The 16,646-nt window shown below is 40.0% G+C and overlaps 1 protein-coding gene across 1 annotated transcript in view; it reads right to left on the reverse strand.

The window, feature by feature from the left end:
• Positions 1–997: 997 nt before the first annotated feature.
• fbxw4 (F-box and WD repeat domain containing 4) overlaps positions 998–16,646 on the reverse strand; it is a 30,919-nt gene continuing 15,270 nt past the window's right edge. Inside the window, exons 6-9 of the mRNA XM_017722901.2 lie at positions 11,109–11,174; positions 3,981–4,121; positions 1,958–2,099; positions 998–1,859 (exon numbers count right to left, since the gene is read on the reverse strand). Coding sequence (XP_017578390.1) covers positions 1,725–1,859; positions 1,958–2,099; positions 3,981–4,121; positions 11,109–11,174 — 484 coding nt within the window. The 3' untranslated portion in view covers positions 998–1,724. The remainder of the gene's footprint in view (positions 1,860–1,957; positions 2,100–3,980; positions 4,122–11,108; positions 11,175–16,646) is intronic.

Consider the following 16,646-nt stretch of genomic DNA (forward strand, 5'->3'; position numbering starts at 1 on the left):
AATATATACATTACAAACCCGAAGAACCCTACATTAGCAGCAGCAAATGAGGTAAGCAAGCATTCTATTTACCTTATTAAACAGATTTCTGATTATCTTGTTGCATTCACATAGTGGGATGTACTAGACTAAAATCACAATATTTCTCTAGTAAAACCAAAATTGCATTTTAGTGCACTATTTTCTGAATTGTCTTAAGTGGAGGGCTTTGGTTTATGTGGAAAACTGCACAAATTAAGGATCATCATAGGAAAACCTATTACATGATGAAAAAAATACCTGTATGCTACTGGTCACTAGATGTGAGACACAGGCTGGAAACCCCTGACTTAACTCAGTATATGGATCATTCTAACAAATTAGTTCAAACTGAGGTCTCACAGTTAAAAAAAAAAATTAAAAAGTGTTCAGACTTTAAATATTTACAAGGATTATGTCATGATCTATTTAAACTCAAGGCATTAAAAGATTTAGCAACAAGCAAAATATATACGATGTCATCATTTATAAGGTACTTCCTATTGGGAGATGCCTGTCCCAAACTCTAACACCTAAATTCAAACTTGTGATTATAATACTTATGTTAAAGTAAGGTGAAAGGTTTAGATTTACCATCAGTTTAATACATGAATAAAGTTTATTACGAATGGAAAATTTTATTTAAAAAAATGCTGTCCCACAATTTCATGTCACTACTAAAACAGAGTTTTAGGCCTTATTTTAGCTACACCCTTGAATTTTAGCACAGGAAGTGAGACTGCATCCCTGTCCCTCATGGCCACACGGTAAACATTTTAAATTGTTTAAACTGAAGTGTGTGACATTAGGAATTGTCCCTTCCCAAACACATTTTCTGCAGTTAAGTAAAATTTTTTTGTGAAAAATATTATCCCAGCCATGTATTAGCTACTGTTTTTGAACTATGTGAAAGTGATACTACTGAAACAGTAACTACTTAAGTTTTAGTATTGTTATGATTGTTTAGATGTTGACAAAATGGAATTATCAATCATTTATTTTGATAAATATCATTAAGGCATAAGGTCACTTAAAGAAAAATCATTTTAGTCTAAAGTCCAAGTCAGTTAAAAGTCTAAAATGGCATGTGAACTCTGGCTTTGAACTAATTTGGTAGACTTATCCACATAATCTAAAACCTTTATATGTCAAATGATGTAAATATTGTGTGGTATCAATCCAGAATAAACGATTACTGAGTGAAAAAAAACCCTGCAGGTTCACAATTCCATATGACAGACTAGAAGAAGAATCAGGAAACACAAAGCCAAGCCAAAGCCTTCTAACTGACTCACTGTTGAAAAAATATACATTTCAAACACAATAGGGAAAAAAAAAACATGTTATCATAGTGTATATGTTTCAGCATAAATCTCCACAGGATGTTCTGGCAGCTCTGAGCCTGTTTGTTTTAGAAGTCCCACAGGTCGCTGGCAATGTGTTAAGTCCGTTAAGATTCAGGCCACAGAAGGTCGTGAACCTTGCTCCCTTCAGTCCCTCTCAGCAGCTAGCGACACAGATAGCTGGAGAATTGACAACTATCTGCATGCCAATACAAGGCAACAAAAGGTACAGATATTTTTAATGGAGTTCCAGATATGTCTAGTTAAAATATCTGAAGGTCAAAGACCTGCTCCTGGAGCTGTTGGAGGTGTGCAATGTGGGATTAAACCAAAGGTGCATGTTGAGAGAGCTTGTGAGCTGTTCTATCTCCTGTGTCTGGGCCCTGAAGTTCTAAAGTCCAGGGAGTAGAGGGCTGAGGCCAGGGCAGCATACAGGTGTGTGGCATTGAAGCACAGGCTGTAAACTGGACTGCTGGTGCTGGAGGTGAGCTGGAACATCTGGAATATTATATGGAACACATAGATATGTACAAAATCAATCTGAATAGACAAAATCAAACAGTGTAGAAATATTTTCAGCACATAAATGCTCTCACCTGCAAACATCGAGTTTGCCTTTTGTCCCACAGACGCACCACTCCATAGTAGGAGGAGCCACTGGCGATCATGTGATTCTTATCGGTCTTGATACAGTAAAGTGCGCTGTCATGGGGCTCTTCCCACTCCATCACACATTTTCTGTTAAGGAAATTATGTTTAATATGCACACTTGCATTGAGTTTGAGTTTGCCTGAATTCTCTGCAATCCAAAACTGTAAAATGACATAAAGCAACATAAAATCTCACTACTCACACTTAATCTCCAATGACTGAGCAAAGTAAACACTGGAACAACATTCACTGTCAGTACAGTTCATATCACACTTCTTGGCCAGTTCCTTAGCTTAGGGCCAAAGCCACTGTGGCTGCCTCTCTGTACAGCCTAAAGACAAGTGTCTTATTTAAATTGGCAAGGATGAAACCTCATCACTTGTTTACAGAAATGGGCTTTCGTGTTTTAATGCAGGCCTAGAATAGAGTTGGGAAGGTTAGGGAAAATATTTGCGTGTGTGCTAGGCCAATAGAGATCAATTCTCCATTAATGGTGGCAATGAATAAATCATGGGGAGGGAGTGTGGCTGGGGTGTGCGGCAGACATCAGGGCAGCAGGAGCACACAGGAGATGTCTGGACACACTCTCTGCAGGGAGTGTGCGCACCATGCGCACAGACTCACATACACACTCTTAACAATCAATTCTGACACCTCTCAACCTATTACTGGCAGGATGTAAACAAATATGAACTGGGCACAGTTTCAAGATTGGGTAAAAAAAAAAAGGAAGCAAAATAAATAATTTGGCATTTTGAAAAAAGATCACTGATTCCCTCTTCTTTCTTAATCAGCAAATAACTGTTACCATACACTTTGAGGAGTGACTTGCAGGTTTCAAACTTGGAGTACAATGTGTCTGGAAAAAGGCCATAATTAGTGTAATAACAGTGACAATACAATACATTGTCACTGTTTGTTTCACACTTGCGCCTGTCATTAACAATTAATCTAGAGTACATTTTTTAACTATCCTCTTTAGACTGATGAGATGACGACCCACTCTGAGTCAGGACTGACCACATATTGGCCCCTGACTGGTCACACTGTGAATTATTGATATCTTAAGAGGCGACATTTGCCCCTCCCCAAACTCTCCAGGGCCCTCTTTCAATCACCTCTGATTTGTGTTACTTGACTGCCCATATACGATTGTATGGGACCCCTCCCCACCCTCCCAAAGTCTGACACAGGGGCCCAGTCTGCCTCACAAGCAGCTCACTGATCCTCACAGCTCACCCCGTTGCCCTGGAGATGCACAGCACCGCATCAATATGGCCACCGACTGGTGCAGGCTTGGGTGGGTCGGAGTCCTACAGCGAGAGTCCCTCTCAAAGAGGGGGTCCCTTTCAGTCGTCCACAGGAACAATTGTGTCCACAGAGCCAAGAGGAGACTCAGGCCTGGCTCCTTTTTTGTCTAAATGGTGCTCTATGCACAGGAGGGCTTATTAGATTAACTGAGAACACTAATCTTCCTCACAGGCTCTGAGAGAGAGATCCACTAACTTTATTACTCTCTGCAGACAAGCCTAGTTCTTCTGACAGCACAGTGCGCAAGTCCAATTTAACCTGTGCAGCAGCCATGTAGTATTACTACTGTTTAAGGCCTGCTAATAACAGGAGTCAGCTGCAGTGTCACATTCAGGCCTCAAAAGCAGATCGATCTACTTTTAAAGGAATACTCCAACATTTTGCACCCTAATCTCTGTCTCTAGCAATTTTGTTTACCACAGATTACAATTTATTTATACTTGTAATTCACACCACACTAATGACACACCTGCCCACTGGCTTCAATTATAAGTATGCATCAATTCAAACTGTCATAATTTTTTCTGTTCTTTTTATGTATAGGGATATATTCTTGATTGTCCTTGGTAAATGATGGTATAGAGAGAGATTAGATTAAAAAACACTGAAGTATTCCTTTAAGACAGGGGAGATTCCCTTCCCTCCCTCCCCACGTACCTAGAGCAGACACGCAGATCCCAGTAGCGGATAAAGGTGTCATATCCACAGGTGAGGAGCTGGAAAGGAGACTCATAGACAATATCCAACACACCTGCACCTCTGCGGAACTCTGAGCCAAGACACGACACCAGGTGACACCTGGGAGAGAGGGAGGAGAAGAAAAAGCATGAAAAGTTATAGACTACTGTTTGGCAAACATCATGAAAGAAAGCGACAACATCAAAAAAATTACAGGGGGAAGCTTCAAAGTGGACACACTGGAGTCAATCCCCAAAACATGTTGTTAGAAAAAAAATGATTTCAAACAAGAGAGGTTACTTTACACCTCAGCATTTGTTCAATGTATTTGATTCACTTTTAAAGTTGTCTCAAGTTCTCTCAGTTAACACATTAGTGTCGACCAATTCATCAGTTGTCATTTCAGATCAAATGCCTTCATTTGCCCAGTTAATCTCTCATTACCTCTAAATCCCACTATATTCCCATATTTCCAACATCCATACACCACACAAAGGATAAATTAAGTCCTAGGAGATGGAGGGTAAAAAAGTATACACCAAGCTGAATGGCCTGAGAAAGCAGATTAGGAGTGGCGCTAGCCTCTATTCTTAAATGTGTATGGGAGAGAAAAAGGAAGAGAAAGAAGAGAGGGACTGAGTAGGAGAAAGAGAGATAGAGAGGGGTAGTGGCGGTGGTGGGTGGGGGGTGGGGGGTGCCTGTGTTAGCACCACGCTCCTATGATCACAGGCTGAACAGGCCTGCTGCGCCCTCCTAGCCCCCAGCCCACACTGCAGAAACCAGATTATTGTAGAATAACAATTTCATTGTTGCTGTTTAATTCCCTCCATGACCGTGACTGTGTGCGACTTGTGGACCTTTGATACCTGGTCCCTAGCAACTATTTAGAGGAGCCCAATGGCCATAGCGACCGCCCCCCACGTTTGTGGACTCCTGTGAGCTTGTTCGCCAAGGGCAGACTGGTAATCCCCAACCTTCGCTCTGGGGGGACAGGGGGGTCTTATTAGACCCAGGCTTTTTAAAAGATAGGCCTCCATAAACTAAAGGCAAAACCCCAGTGGGCCTAAAGACAAACTGCCCCCATGGCCCATGGGTGTCTATGTTAAGCAAGAGCCCATCATTTACCTCTTACTGCTAAAACAGCAGCTTATCAACTATGTAGAACTGTAGCTAGAGCCAGGGACAATGGATATTGTCAGCAGATGCCAAGAAAACATCTTACACTTCTCATTACAGTAATTCACATTGCATGGTTTTATAAAACTGTTTAAAGAAAATGTGTAAACTCGGGTCAATACAGTGCATCCGGTGTCTGCTTGGACCTCTGCAAATGTCAAAGCGTGAAGCGAGAAAAACAAGCGTCGTAAAAGAAGCCCTCACATCTGTGCTCTGATTTTAAAGCCAGTAATAGCACTGTTCCATGCAGAGGAGCAAACACCAGGATTCTTAAATTGTTAGGTCACAGGTTTTATGTGTGCCATTTTTTTTCTTGGGAGGACCTATGAAGATTACAGGATGGAGGATAACCGTATAATCTTTCAAATTGCTGCATCTGCATGGCGGCCAGCCTTGTTCTTCCACAGCCAGCCCAGTGTCTGATCTGACAGCGTCACAAAGTATGTCGGGAAAGCTCTGAGAGCTCTGGAAATGTCAGGTGAAACCATACCTGGTTGTCCAAGCTGTATGATGACAGGGAAGAATGAGAATTTGACTAAATAAAAGCTTTTGATTACAAAAGGACGACTTTGGTTTGCTGAAAAGGATGTCATTTTTAGGTCAAACACACACCTACAGAGCAGTGACACAGCCTATGTTTTATTGAAGGTCAGTAGGTGTATGGTATAAACTAGTCTTGGAGCTTTTTTTTACTGGCTTGATTATACAGGGTAGTAGAGAAAGTGTCTGAAATCAAAAATTATATCAGACCACGCTCTAGTGGTTTAACAACTAGCACAGCAGATTATCTCTCATAAACAGAAATAATCAACAGATTTGAAATTCATGGGTTCAACAGCAGCAGAATGAGACTCTTTATTTCGACTTCTGAATGCTTCTGATGTAGTAATATATGTAGAAGACATGTCAGGAAGGCTCTTTCTCTCTCCCTTTTGTACATTCACTTTTAGAGCAGCCAAGACAGGCAACTCCTCTGAACAAGCATAACCAAAGAGCATAGAGGATTAAGGCTTTATCATGTCTTATTTGACTGCTTTGTGCTGCTTGCTGGGGGAGACGTTTAATGTCCAGACTTGTGGGGGAGTTAAGAGGTCACACGCAGACAAGTTAGGAGCATTTGAGATGTGCAACCTGCTAAAGAGATCACACAGACAAAATTACCACCAAATGCACTGAGACAAACTAAAGGGAAAATGCTTTATATTCTAGGCTCTTTTAAACCACTCCTCAGAGGCTGCTGACCTCAACCTAATCCTCTTTGACCCCTGGACACATTTAAGCCCAAGCCACAAAGCAGTGAAACTCATCTATGTTTGTTATGTAAGGAACAGACTAACATATTACTTTTGTTTCTATATGCCTTTTTTTGCATTTGCTGAATACGCTAATAAAACCAGGTGACAGGCGGTCCATCTGCTTTTATGTCCTGATATTGTACAAGAGCTGTTAAATACAAATTCTGGACTATAAAGAATGGCATGTGTTAGTGATTAGTTGTGAGTTATAGTCTCAGGGCCATGAAGCAAAATGGAGGGGCTGGCCTCTTCAACAGTCCTCACATTCTCTTTGGCCATTTGGGCCACACACACACCCCTTATGAAAGGGACCTTTAATGAATTGATGGATCCTGAAAAGGGGAGAGGCTGAGGACATTTCTTTGGGTATTGGAGCCACAGAAAAGGTCATTTTGCACTGACGCTCTTGTAAGGTTAAGTATAGAGGGTAAACTGGCACAGGGAAGCTATGGGAAACAGTCAGCGCCCTGAAAGGATGTGAGACAGGTACATAAAGAGTCCTGCTGGGTTTTTCAGTGCCTAAAACAAACAAAAATTGCACTGCGCCGTCTGCTCGTCAGCCAATTTAGCCAAGAGTTGAAATAACCGCCAGCCAAGAGAGAACGAAAGAAAAAGAGAAAAAAAAAAGCCCAGCATGGAATGTCAGGGGGCAGGACAATGGAGACTTTTAAATGTCACACGCGTTCTCTTAAAAAACAATGAGATTGCAATTTGTAAAACACAGCTCCTGCCAGATCCAGACGTTTAACCCTCTCTTTCAGGAAAGAATGTGAGGAATTTCTGTGCAATTGTGTGTTTCTTTGATGGCTTTTCTCTGTGTTTATCCATGACCGCGGGCCTCATGAAAAGTTAGGGGTGCCTTTAAAGCACCACTTGTGTGGGACTCGGGGTGATCACAGGCCTCTGGGCCATACAGATGAGCAAGAACGGTCAAAAAAAACATTTCAAGTCAAAGAAAAGGTTTCGATTTTTTTTCCTTATCTAAAACTGCACGGCAACCAGTACAATGGTAAGTAAAAACCGAATTGTATATCTTTAGAAATTGTGGCCCCTGGTTAAAATGTTTTCTGATATGGAAGTCATTATGTATATGTTACATTGTGTTTGTTTTCAAAGTGAACATTTCGCTCTTTCTTTAGTCATGGGATGGAAAAAAGAATGCAGCAGGAACGACAGCAGGATCATCTGTGTCTCTCTCACAGAGAGTCTCTCTGTTGCTCACTCTTTCTGTCATACCTCTTCAGCCTGTTTCCCCACCAGCTGGTCAGCTGCGCTGTTCAGACATGAGGGTGCGAGTGATCTTGGCCTGTACATGCCTCTTGTATCATTCCCCTCTCTTGTTAACAGGCACTGTTCAAAAAAGGTTCCCCCACCTTTTGTGAACACATTAGAAAAACGTCAGGGGCACTTGTCTTACTTAAAGTGGTTCTTGAGGTAAGCAGATAAATAAAATACAGGAAAACAAGATCTCTCATCATTGTAACTGCCCTACAAACAACTGCTGTTGAACACTCTTTATTGTTTAAACTGTTAAGAAAAAGGAAGTTGACCTCATGAGAACCTAAATGGTAAATTCATGCTAATGAAATATGGATAGTCACCGATGTGCATTTTCACTAATTTTGATATTTATTATGATATCCACAAGAGTTCATTAACAGAGAGGGAAAAAACAACTATACTATAATAGATATAAAACAAGCAACAGAATAGAATAAAGAAGCATTGGTGGTATTTTTTGTAAACATTTTGTGATTTTTAAAATTTCATTGGGTAAATACTCTCCCAAAATGTTAATGTATTCTGTATTCTGAACACAGCCTTTACAAAGTGTAGCTTGGACTAAATGCAGATACATAATTCCTCTATTCTGAAAACATATGCTGAATATTAGTATTCGATTACATCCCAACCCTGTTAGTGACAGAGTCATGTTATCTCTACCTTCTCAGTCATGTCTTTCACAATTCACTCACATTTTGGAGTAGCAATGTAACTCATAAATACGAGTACAACCATCAGTAACACTTTATTTGGAGTGGTCATTTGTAGATGATCAATAAACCCAATAGATTATCAGTAACACATCAACAACATATCTGTGAAGTAGCAGCAGTGAAGCACTAAATACATCCATCAGATGTTCTGTTGATACATTACTTACATTAAGTAGATGTATTGTTAATATGTTACTTCCATTAGACAAAACCTAACCTAACCCTGACCCCAATTCTAACCCTGACCTTAATCCAAATCCTAATCCCAAGCCTCATATGTTTTTGACCTGTTACTGAGAGTTTGTTCAGTGTGCGTTTCACCAAAAAAAAAAACCACTCAAAATGTGTCACCCAAATATCGTGTTAAATTAAACTGCTGATTTGTATATTTTATTACCCGTGATAAAATGTAACATATACCCAAATAGTGATTTCAGTTTTGGAATATGGGCATCTCCAACAGTCAACAGAGTACCTGAGTAACTGTGCACATCCCTAATAGCCACCACTTGCAAAGTTACATGAGATTCCGCAAAGAGCTGAATAACAGAACACACAATGCCTTTAGCTGGTTACTGTTTTGATAAGGCATAGACTACTTGGTACTTATTTGAAAGCCCAAAATGCAAGCTGTATAATGTTTAGAAAAACCTCTACAATAACCCAGGTTTGCTGTCACCAAAATTTCTAAATTTAAAACAGCCCTGTCAAAATTATGCATGGGTGTTTAAGAGTGTGGTGACATTTAATTTGAGGGATGCTTTTGTGCAGATTTTCTGTGGAGAGCGATCACACTTATTTTTGCCATGCCACAACTGCTTTAGAAGAAACAAAAGCTTTTTCACTGGAGCAACATTTGTTCTGCCCAGTTTGCAGCTGTCTTGCTGCAGGCAGGGTGTTGAAACATGTCAGAAAGAGTGTAATAAAGCAAGGTTTGATGAAAAAAAAATTAAAACTGTTTAAAAAATTATGATGTTTTGACAACAGCTATCCCCTGCCCGTGTTGTGACCAACAGACTGTAATAGCGTTTGCGATGCCTGCTCTGATGTCTGCCGTTATCAGTGCAACTGTAACATCCTAATGCGTTGTTTCATGTTGGTAGTGGCTGTCTGAGGATTCTGCAGGTGGTCTGTCTGGGAAATGCTTAAAAAAGGAGTCGCAGAAACACATACACATACACATGCATGCACACAGACACACAGTGCCCCCATTCTACCACCCCTCCACTCATGGTTGTTTTCTCAACCCCCTTGTGACTGGTGGCATTGTACTCTTTACAAGGTGCACTTGATTACCAGACGGGAACACATTATGGTAAGGCACATCTAACCCCAATGCAGCAGCACAAAGATGAGATGAAAAATAAGACGACACAGTGTCAGATACGTTGTGGAGACCATATCTGCAAAACATGCACCACCTCAAAGCATCCAAGCATGTTTAGCATATTATCAGTATGTAAGTAGGGTCACTTCTGTGTCTGTCACATCCCTCTGTCTAGAACTCTAATTGGTCTCCAGCCTGACAGGGCCTCATTAGTTATGAGCAGTGCAGCATAGCTAGCTCAGTGGCTTACAGCTCCCTTAACTCATATGGATAAAATCAGCCTGCAGACAGCTACCCAGCCCGTCCATCAGCCGGACACCAACTAGCTATGCTTCACAGATCAAAACTCAGGCCCTGTCCTTTGCTCACCTAATTCCTGGCCAAATTTTCTATTTCTCCTCCTTCTTTGTAATATGTGATTCCCAGGGTTATGCATGCTGAATTGCTCCTCCTCCTTCCCAGCAATCTCTCCCTTCTCAAATTTCCTTGTCATTTGGTGCCGGAACCCACCTTTTTTTTCCCCTTTCTTCCTTCTTAATTTTCCTTTCCCTAGACTGACAATGTGTAAGTAGGCTGAATTCTGCAGGTAAAGCAGGGGAATTACAGAAGCCAGTCAGGTTGTATCAGGTTTAAGCCAGGCCTTTCATGATGGGAATTCTGAAGTCAGCTTTGAACTTCCCATAAAACCTAGTAAGGGAGCTCAGAGGATAATGAACAACAACTATCATTATGATAACTTGCAGCTTTTACTTGTGTGTGATCAATTAACATTACAAATGGAGAAGGATCTGGGGACTTAACACTCGCCATGGGTCTGAACGTTTTAAGGTCTTTGAAGTTGACAACACATGGACTTCAGAAAACATGTGAACTTTATGCATTTAAATTGAATCTAGCATAAGCTTTAACAGTAATATATGAACACGTACTTAGAGGTGGCAAACACTTTCTGGATATTTTTTTCCAGACATCTAATGAGTTGGAACAGAGAAAAAAAGAACCAGTAGTGCTACATTTAAAAAAATACTTTCAAAAACTGAGCATGATTATTTTTATTCAATATTTGACATACCGTGTTTCAATTAAATGGGACTAATTTTGCTTTCTTTATAATGAAACACAGTTTGTCTGTGATCAACAAGTACTAACGAGATCCACAAAATATTCAGAAAAGCATACTGTATTGCATTGTGGCATAATTTATCAAATAATGACATACATTGTCATACTGTCCATCCCTACACATACTGTGTTCTTAATTAAAGTGGCAGGTTAGATGACAGAGATATTAGACAGTTTAGTAGTCAGGTACCTCTCTGTGTCCCATATCCGAAGAGGGGCAAAGTTTTCACAGCATGCAGTTCCAGTCACAAAGGTGCTGTTGAGAGAGACAGACAAATGAGTTAATACTATCAACAAGCCACTTATGTCCACATGTTCAAACATCAAGTGAACAGATAAAAAAAGAGAGGTTCTCACATTCAACAGAACATTTAGGAATATACAGCAAATTTACACCATTTTTGTGATTAAGTGTCTTTAGCATTGCTTCCCTTCTTTAAAGAAACAGAGGAAGCAATTTCAAACATTAAATAATCTTGAAGCCTAAAGTTTAGTACAAAGAGAAAGGGATGGGATGATACAAACATTTCCTAGTATAAAGACATTTTTATCAAAGTATTGTTAAAATTTACTGAAAATCTTAAAAACGCACCAACATAAGACACATGGATTTAACTGTAGGTTTTGTAGTTCTTTCTAACAAAACACAATATAATTATGAAACTATCACTGGCACTACTACTGTTCATTATTCAGATTATTATTGCAGTGGGGTTCAGAAGTCTGAGATTGCTAGTGAAAAGCTTCTAATTGGCACTGTTTTTAAATTTAAAACAACCCTTTTCGTTACAATGATATTGGCACAACAATCTGAGTGAAAAGTAGAATCTTCGAAATTTTATTTAGTATGTCCCTCTTTTGCTTTAATGACGAATTTGAGCTAAGGCCTCTGATGTGTAGACCAAATCCACCTGACTGTTGTCTGAACACATACTTCAAGGAAAGGGACAGGACTCAAACTGACCATACTGTACAGACCTTCACATGGCCATGTGTCACAAATTTGCTAACATCTGAATAGTAACCTAGAAACAGAACATTTCCTCTTTTTCATTTTACTAGTTGTTGTAACTTTTCTATTGTTTCCAGGCTTAAATGAAACAAAAATCACAGATTTTCAACGTGATCTAAGACCATTGGTCCCCACTGTATGTAAATATGCATGCTCCTGAATTATTAAAAAATGAAAAAAGTATGATTAGTTTCCTATGCTGTGGTATATCACTAAAACCGGCAATCATCACACACAACAACTTAAAAGTAACTTTAAAAGAAGTGAGGAGAGTATAGGAAGGCGTAAGAGTGCTTGAGTGGTAAGTTAAGACTGTCGACTTTGTTCAAAGATATGCATTCACTCACTGCAATCCTGGGGGGCGGCTAAGTAAGAGAAACAAAAACACTTTGGTGCCCATTTTGATTTGGATGACAGGTGAAAATTTGTTGGAACAGGTAGGGAGGAGTATGTTAGGAGGGTGTGGGTGTGTGTGTACCATGGTTTTGACCTGCCTGATAGTTAGGGATTAAGGCCCTCCTGGACAGCTGGGATTGGCAGGCGAGGCTCCAGGCCTCTGCCGCTCCCTGCATTGTGTGCGGAGGTGAGTTGCACAATGGGACTCCCACACTACTGAGCATGCTGGAATGTGGTGGCTTTAGCGCACAGGTATTCCTACAATGTCCTGCTGGGATGGGTCCCCCCACCCCATATCCCAATTGGCTTCTTAGTCTTATTGCCAACTAAATGAACACAAAGGGCAGTCCGTGTTTATCTTATTTGGTTTCTGAAAGCCTGAAGTTAATGTGAGCCTAATATAAATTTGCCTAAAACCTAACATGTATCAGACTGGAGAGGACACACAAAAACACACTGCCTATAATAAATCACAAAGCCTCTTAGAAGCTTTCTCTCTTTCGAACATACTTTCATACCTCAAGAGAACACCCGAGCAGTGGGCTCTCCGCCCCCATGCCAAAGAAACAGGCTCCACAATGGAATACCAGTGTGGCCTCAAATTAACAGCCAGCCTGTGTGAATAAGCTCTGTAGCGCCTGGGGTCCAACTCCAAACCCCAAGCACAAAAACAGAGAAAGAGACAGTGACCCTACACCACAGTCAGTGAGAACCGAAGGAGGAGGCGAGCAGGATTTGAATGATGCCTTTTACACTTCGGTTCCAATAAGACAAGGGCTACAGCGAACCGTCAGAAATGAGGGCATTCAAAGTAGGGCATTTCTACTACTGAGAAGGATAAGGAAAGTTGAGAAAGGAAAGAACAAAAAAAATACATTCTGAGAAAATGTGTTACCTAAATGAGGAGATAGGAACTTTGGTGAGACAGAATTACAGGCATCACACCCATTCTAAAACCTGTGCTAATCTAAGACGCAAAATATGAAAGCCATTCACAACAGAGGAAAGAGATGGCGCGTAGAAGAGAGGGACCCACGTTCCTCCCTCTGATGGCTTCAGTTAGTTTCTTCACTGAAGGCCCAAGCGTATTGGCAAAGACAGCCATGGCAGCTGTCAACCCGGTTAGCGGCGGCCCATCAACCATATTCAGCTTGCTGGGCCAGTGCAGGCATTTTAATTACTGTTGGGTAAACTCATTTGCCCCAGTGAAGGCCGTGTGTCCTAATAGAATATGCAGGCTGCCTGACCTCTGAACCTGTGTGACACAAGATACAATAGGGGCAAAGCCAAGCTCTCTCTTCCCAGCCCTTATTACTCTCTATTACTTCAATTACTCATCCCTCACCGAGTCTGATTGTGAAAAAAAAAATCACAAGGGAAAGAGAGAACTTGAGAAAAACAGAACACCACGATTAAATACATTTTTGTCCTCCAGACAAGTTCTGACTGATCTAAAAGGGAGTCCCAGTGATATTATAGCTGTAAAAGGTCAAAGCCTCTCTCTCACCTAATGTGACCCCACCCTTCTCCTGACCTTACACTCATCCCACCCTAAACCGAAGAGTAAGCACAGTCTCCGAGCCCCCTGACACCCCCTTGCCCGTCGCTACCCCTACTAAGCGATCCCCCCAAACCTAACTACTCCTCTAACCCAAAAAACACAGAGCGCCTCAAGATCATTAGAACATGTCGGGGGTTCACTGCCAACACAACCATTTTGGTAACCTAATCAGCTGACATCATTATTCGAGGTACTGTGTAGCATGAAATTAGTGCTGGGGTCACACAAACTTTAATTCAGCCCCTGCTGGGAGAAGAACTTCAACAGTAACAACATTGTTAAGGCCAAATCAACACAACCAACCGCAACGTATCAGATCAAGACCATTGCAAAAGTTTAGGATACATTTTGCAGACACCACAAGAAATGTGCAGTGTTCATAACAGAAACTTCACACCCTGTTTTAGGGGAGCATGTATTACTGTGACGATCATATCAAAGATTTCTAACACAACTGAAAACAGATGTAAGACACTCAGAGTACAATCTGGATGAAAATTACGGAATTTTATATTAGGCCTGTTACAGGCGAGTCATTTTTGCGACTTTGCAAGCTGCAATGATGGAGTGCAATAAAAATGGATAAATAACAACAATAAAAAAAAAAAACAAATAACGAAAATGTAAACATCATCATGATACAGATGCAGTCCTGTGGAACATTTAGATTTAAAAAACAATGTATCTGTTCAGCAAGCATTTATTTTCCAAAAAAACCCCACAAATATTAAATAAATATAATTAAATGTAATAAACATAAACAGCATTAATATAAGTAGTGATTTTAATGTATGTTAATGATTTAATTAAACCATTTTCAAACCTTTTCTCATGGCAACTCAGTATTATTTGTAGGCATCTTTCAACACCTGGTTTGGCTAATCAATACTCCGTTAAGTTAACTCAAGCGTGTTAGTGTTGGAATTTAACAAATCCATGTGATGGCTTGAGTCATCAAAGAAAAATCTGGAACCAAACATTGTTTTTCAAACTAGCTCACAAGACATCAACTACATTTTTAAAATTCTTGTTACGTTTTACTGTATTTATGCTTATTTCAATTTATTCTATTACATATGATAGTTTTACAAGCAACAAATAAAGTACTATGAAGATAAATGGCTTTAAATAATAAGCGTAGGCACCTAAGACTTCTTATAGTGCTGTAGGTTCTTAACATAACATATATGCACTGAGTAACACATGACTTGAAAAAACTGAATGTAAACTACAAATAACTAATGCAGCACAACAGCTTATTAACAGTTTAATTCACAGCCAGACAAAATCAGAACAAAACCTAACTACCAGATATTTCATTTTTTGGTATTAAAACATCTACAGTTTAAGTACTTAAATCCTAAGTTTATTATATCCTAAGCCCTATGATTCAGGTATTATGTGGAAAACAGTACAAACAAACCTACAGTCATGTGAAAAAATTAGGACACCCTATGAAATCCTGTATATTTAACATATTTGGACATGTGGATATTTAATATCAATTTTAACAATACTGTGGGATCCAAGTAATATGGCTAAACAATTAAAAATTAAGAAAGGCCTTTTTACAATTTTCTGTAAAATCTAATTTAGAAAGAATGCAATTTTTTGGTGAGGCATAAATTAGGACACCCCTACATATTGTCCCACTTAAAATAGTTAAGATCACACACAGGTGTATCACATCAGGTGCTCGTGATTAGAACATTGTTACAGCATTTTGAATGAAGCTTGCTCTATTTAAACCTCAGAAAATGTGTTTGGTGTGTCACTGACTGTTGAAGTGAGAGTGAGCACCATGGTGAGATCCAAAGAGCTATCTGAGGAGGAGTGCAAGGAGGAAACCTTTGCTCTCTAAGAAAAACTTTAAGGCCAGACTGAAGTTTGCCAGAGAGAACGCAGACAAAGACCATGACCTTTGGAATAATGTCCTTTGGACAGATGAGTCTAAAATTGAATTATCTGGACACCAGAACAGAAGACATGTTTGGTGTAAACCAAATACAGAATTCCAAGAAAAGAACCTCATACCAACTGTGAAGCATGGAGGTGGAATTGTCATGGTTTGGGGATGCTTTGCTGGAGCAGGACCTGGCCAGCTTACCATCATAGAATCCACCATGAATTCTACTGTGTATCAGAGGGTGCTTGAGGAACATGTGAAACCATCTGAAGTGAAGCTGAAGTGGAACTGGACCCTGCAACATGACAATGACCCAAAACATACCAGTAAATCCACCAAGGACTGGCTAAGGACTGGCTAAACTAAGAAGTGGAGAGTCCTGGAACGGCCTAGTCAAAGTCCGGATCTTAATCCCATTGAGATGCTGTGGAGAGACTTAAAACAGGCCGTACATGCAAGAAACCCCTCAAACATCTCACAGCAGAAAGAATTCTGCGTTGAGGAGTGGGGCAAACTTTCTTCAGATCGATGTCAGAGATTGGTAGATGGCTACAAGAAGCATCTCACTGAACTTATTTCAGCCAAAGGGGGAAACACTAGTTATTAAAGGGTAGGGTGTCCTAACTTTTTCCTCCATTATAATATGCATTTTTGTTCATATCTTTTGTTTCATGAGTAAAACAATGTTAATTTTTGTTGTTTAATTGCAATTAAATCACTTTCTTTTCCAGAAATAAACAAAAACAAGATTGGACATTGATATGTAAACATTTCTTAATAAAGAGCTGGCTATTTAATGGGGTGTCCTAATTTTTTCACATGACTGTATGTTAGCTTCACGTTATGGGAGTGA

Source organism: Pygocentrus nattereri, chromosome 5, assembly GCF_015220715.1.
Source record: "Pygocentrus nattereri isolate fPygNat1 chromosome 5, fPygNat1.pri, whole genome shotgun sequence".
Taxonomy (NCBI): Eukaryota; Metazoa; Chordata; class Actinopteri; order Characiformes; family Serrasalmidae; genus Pygocentrus; species Pygocentrus nattereri.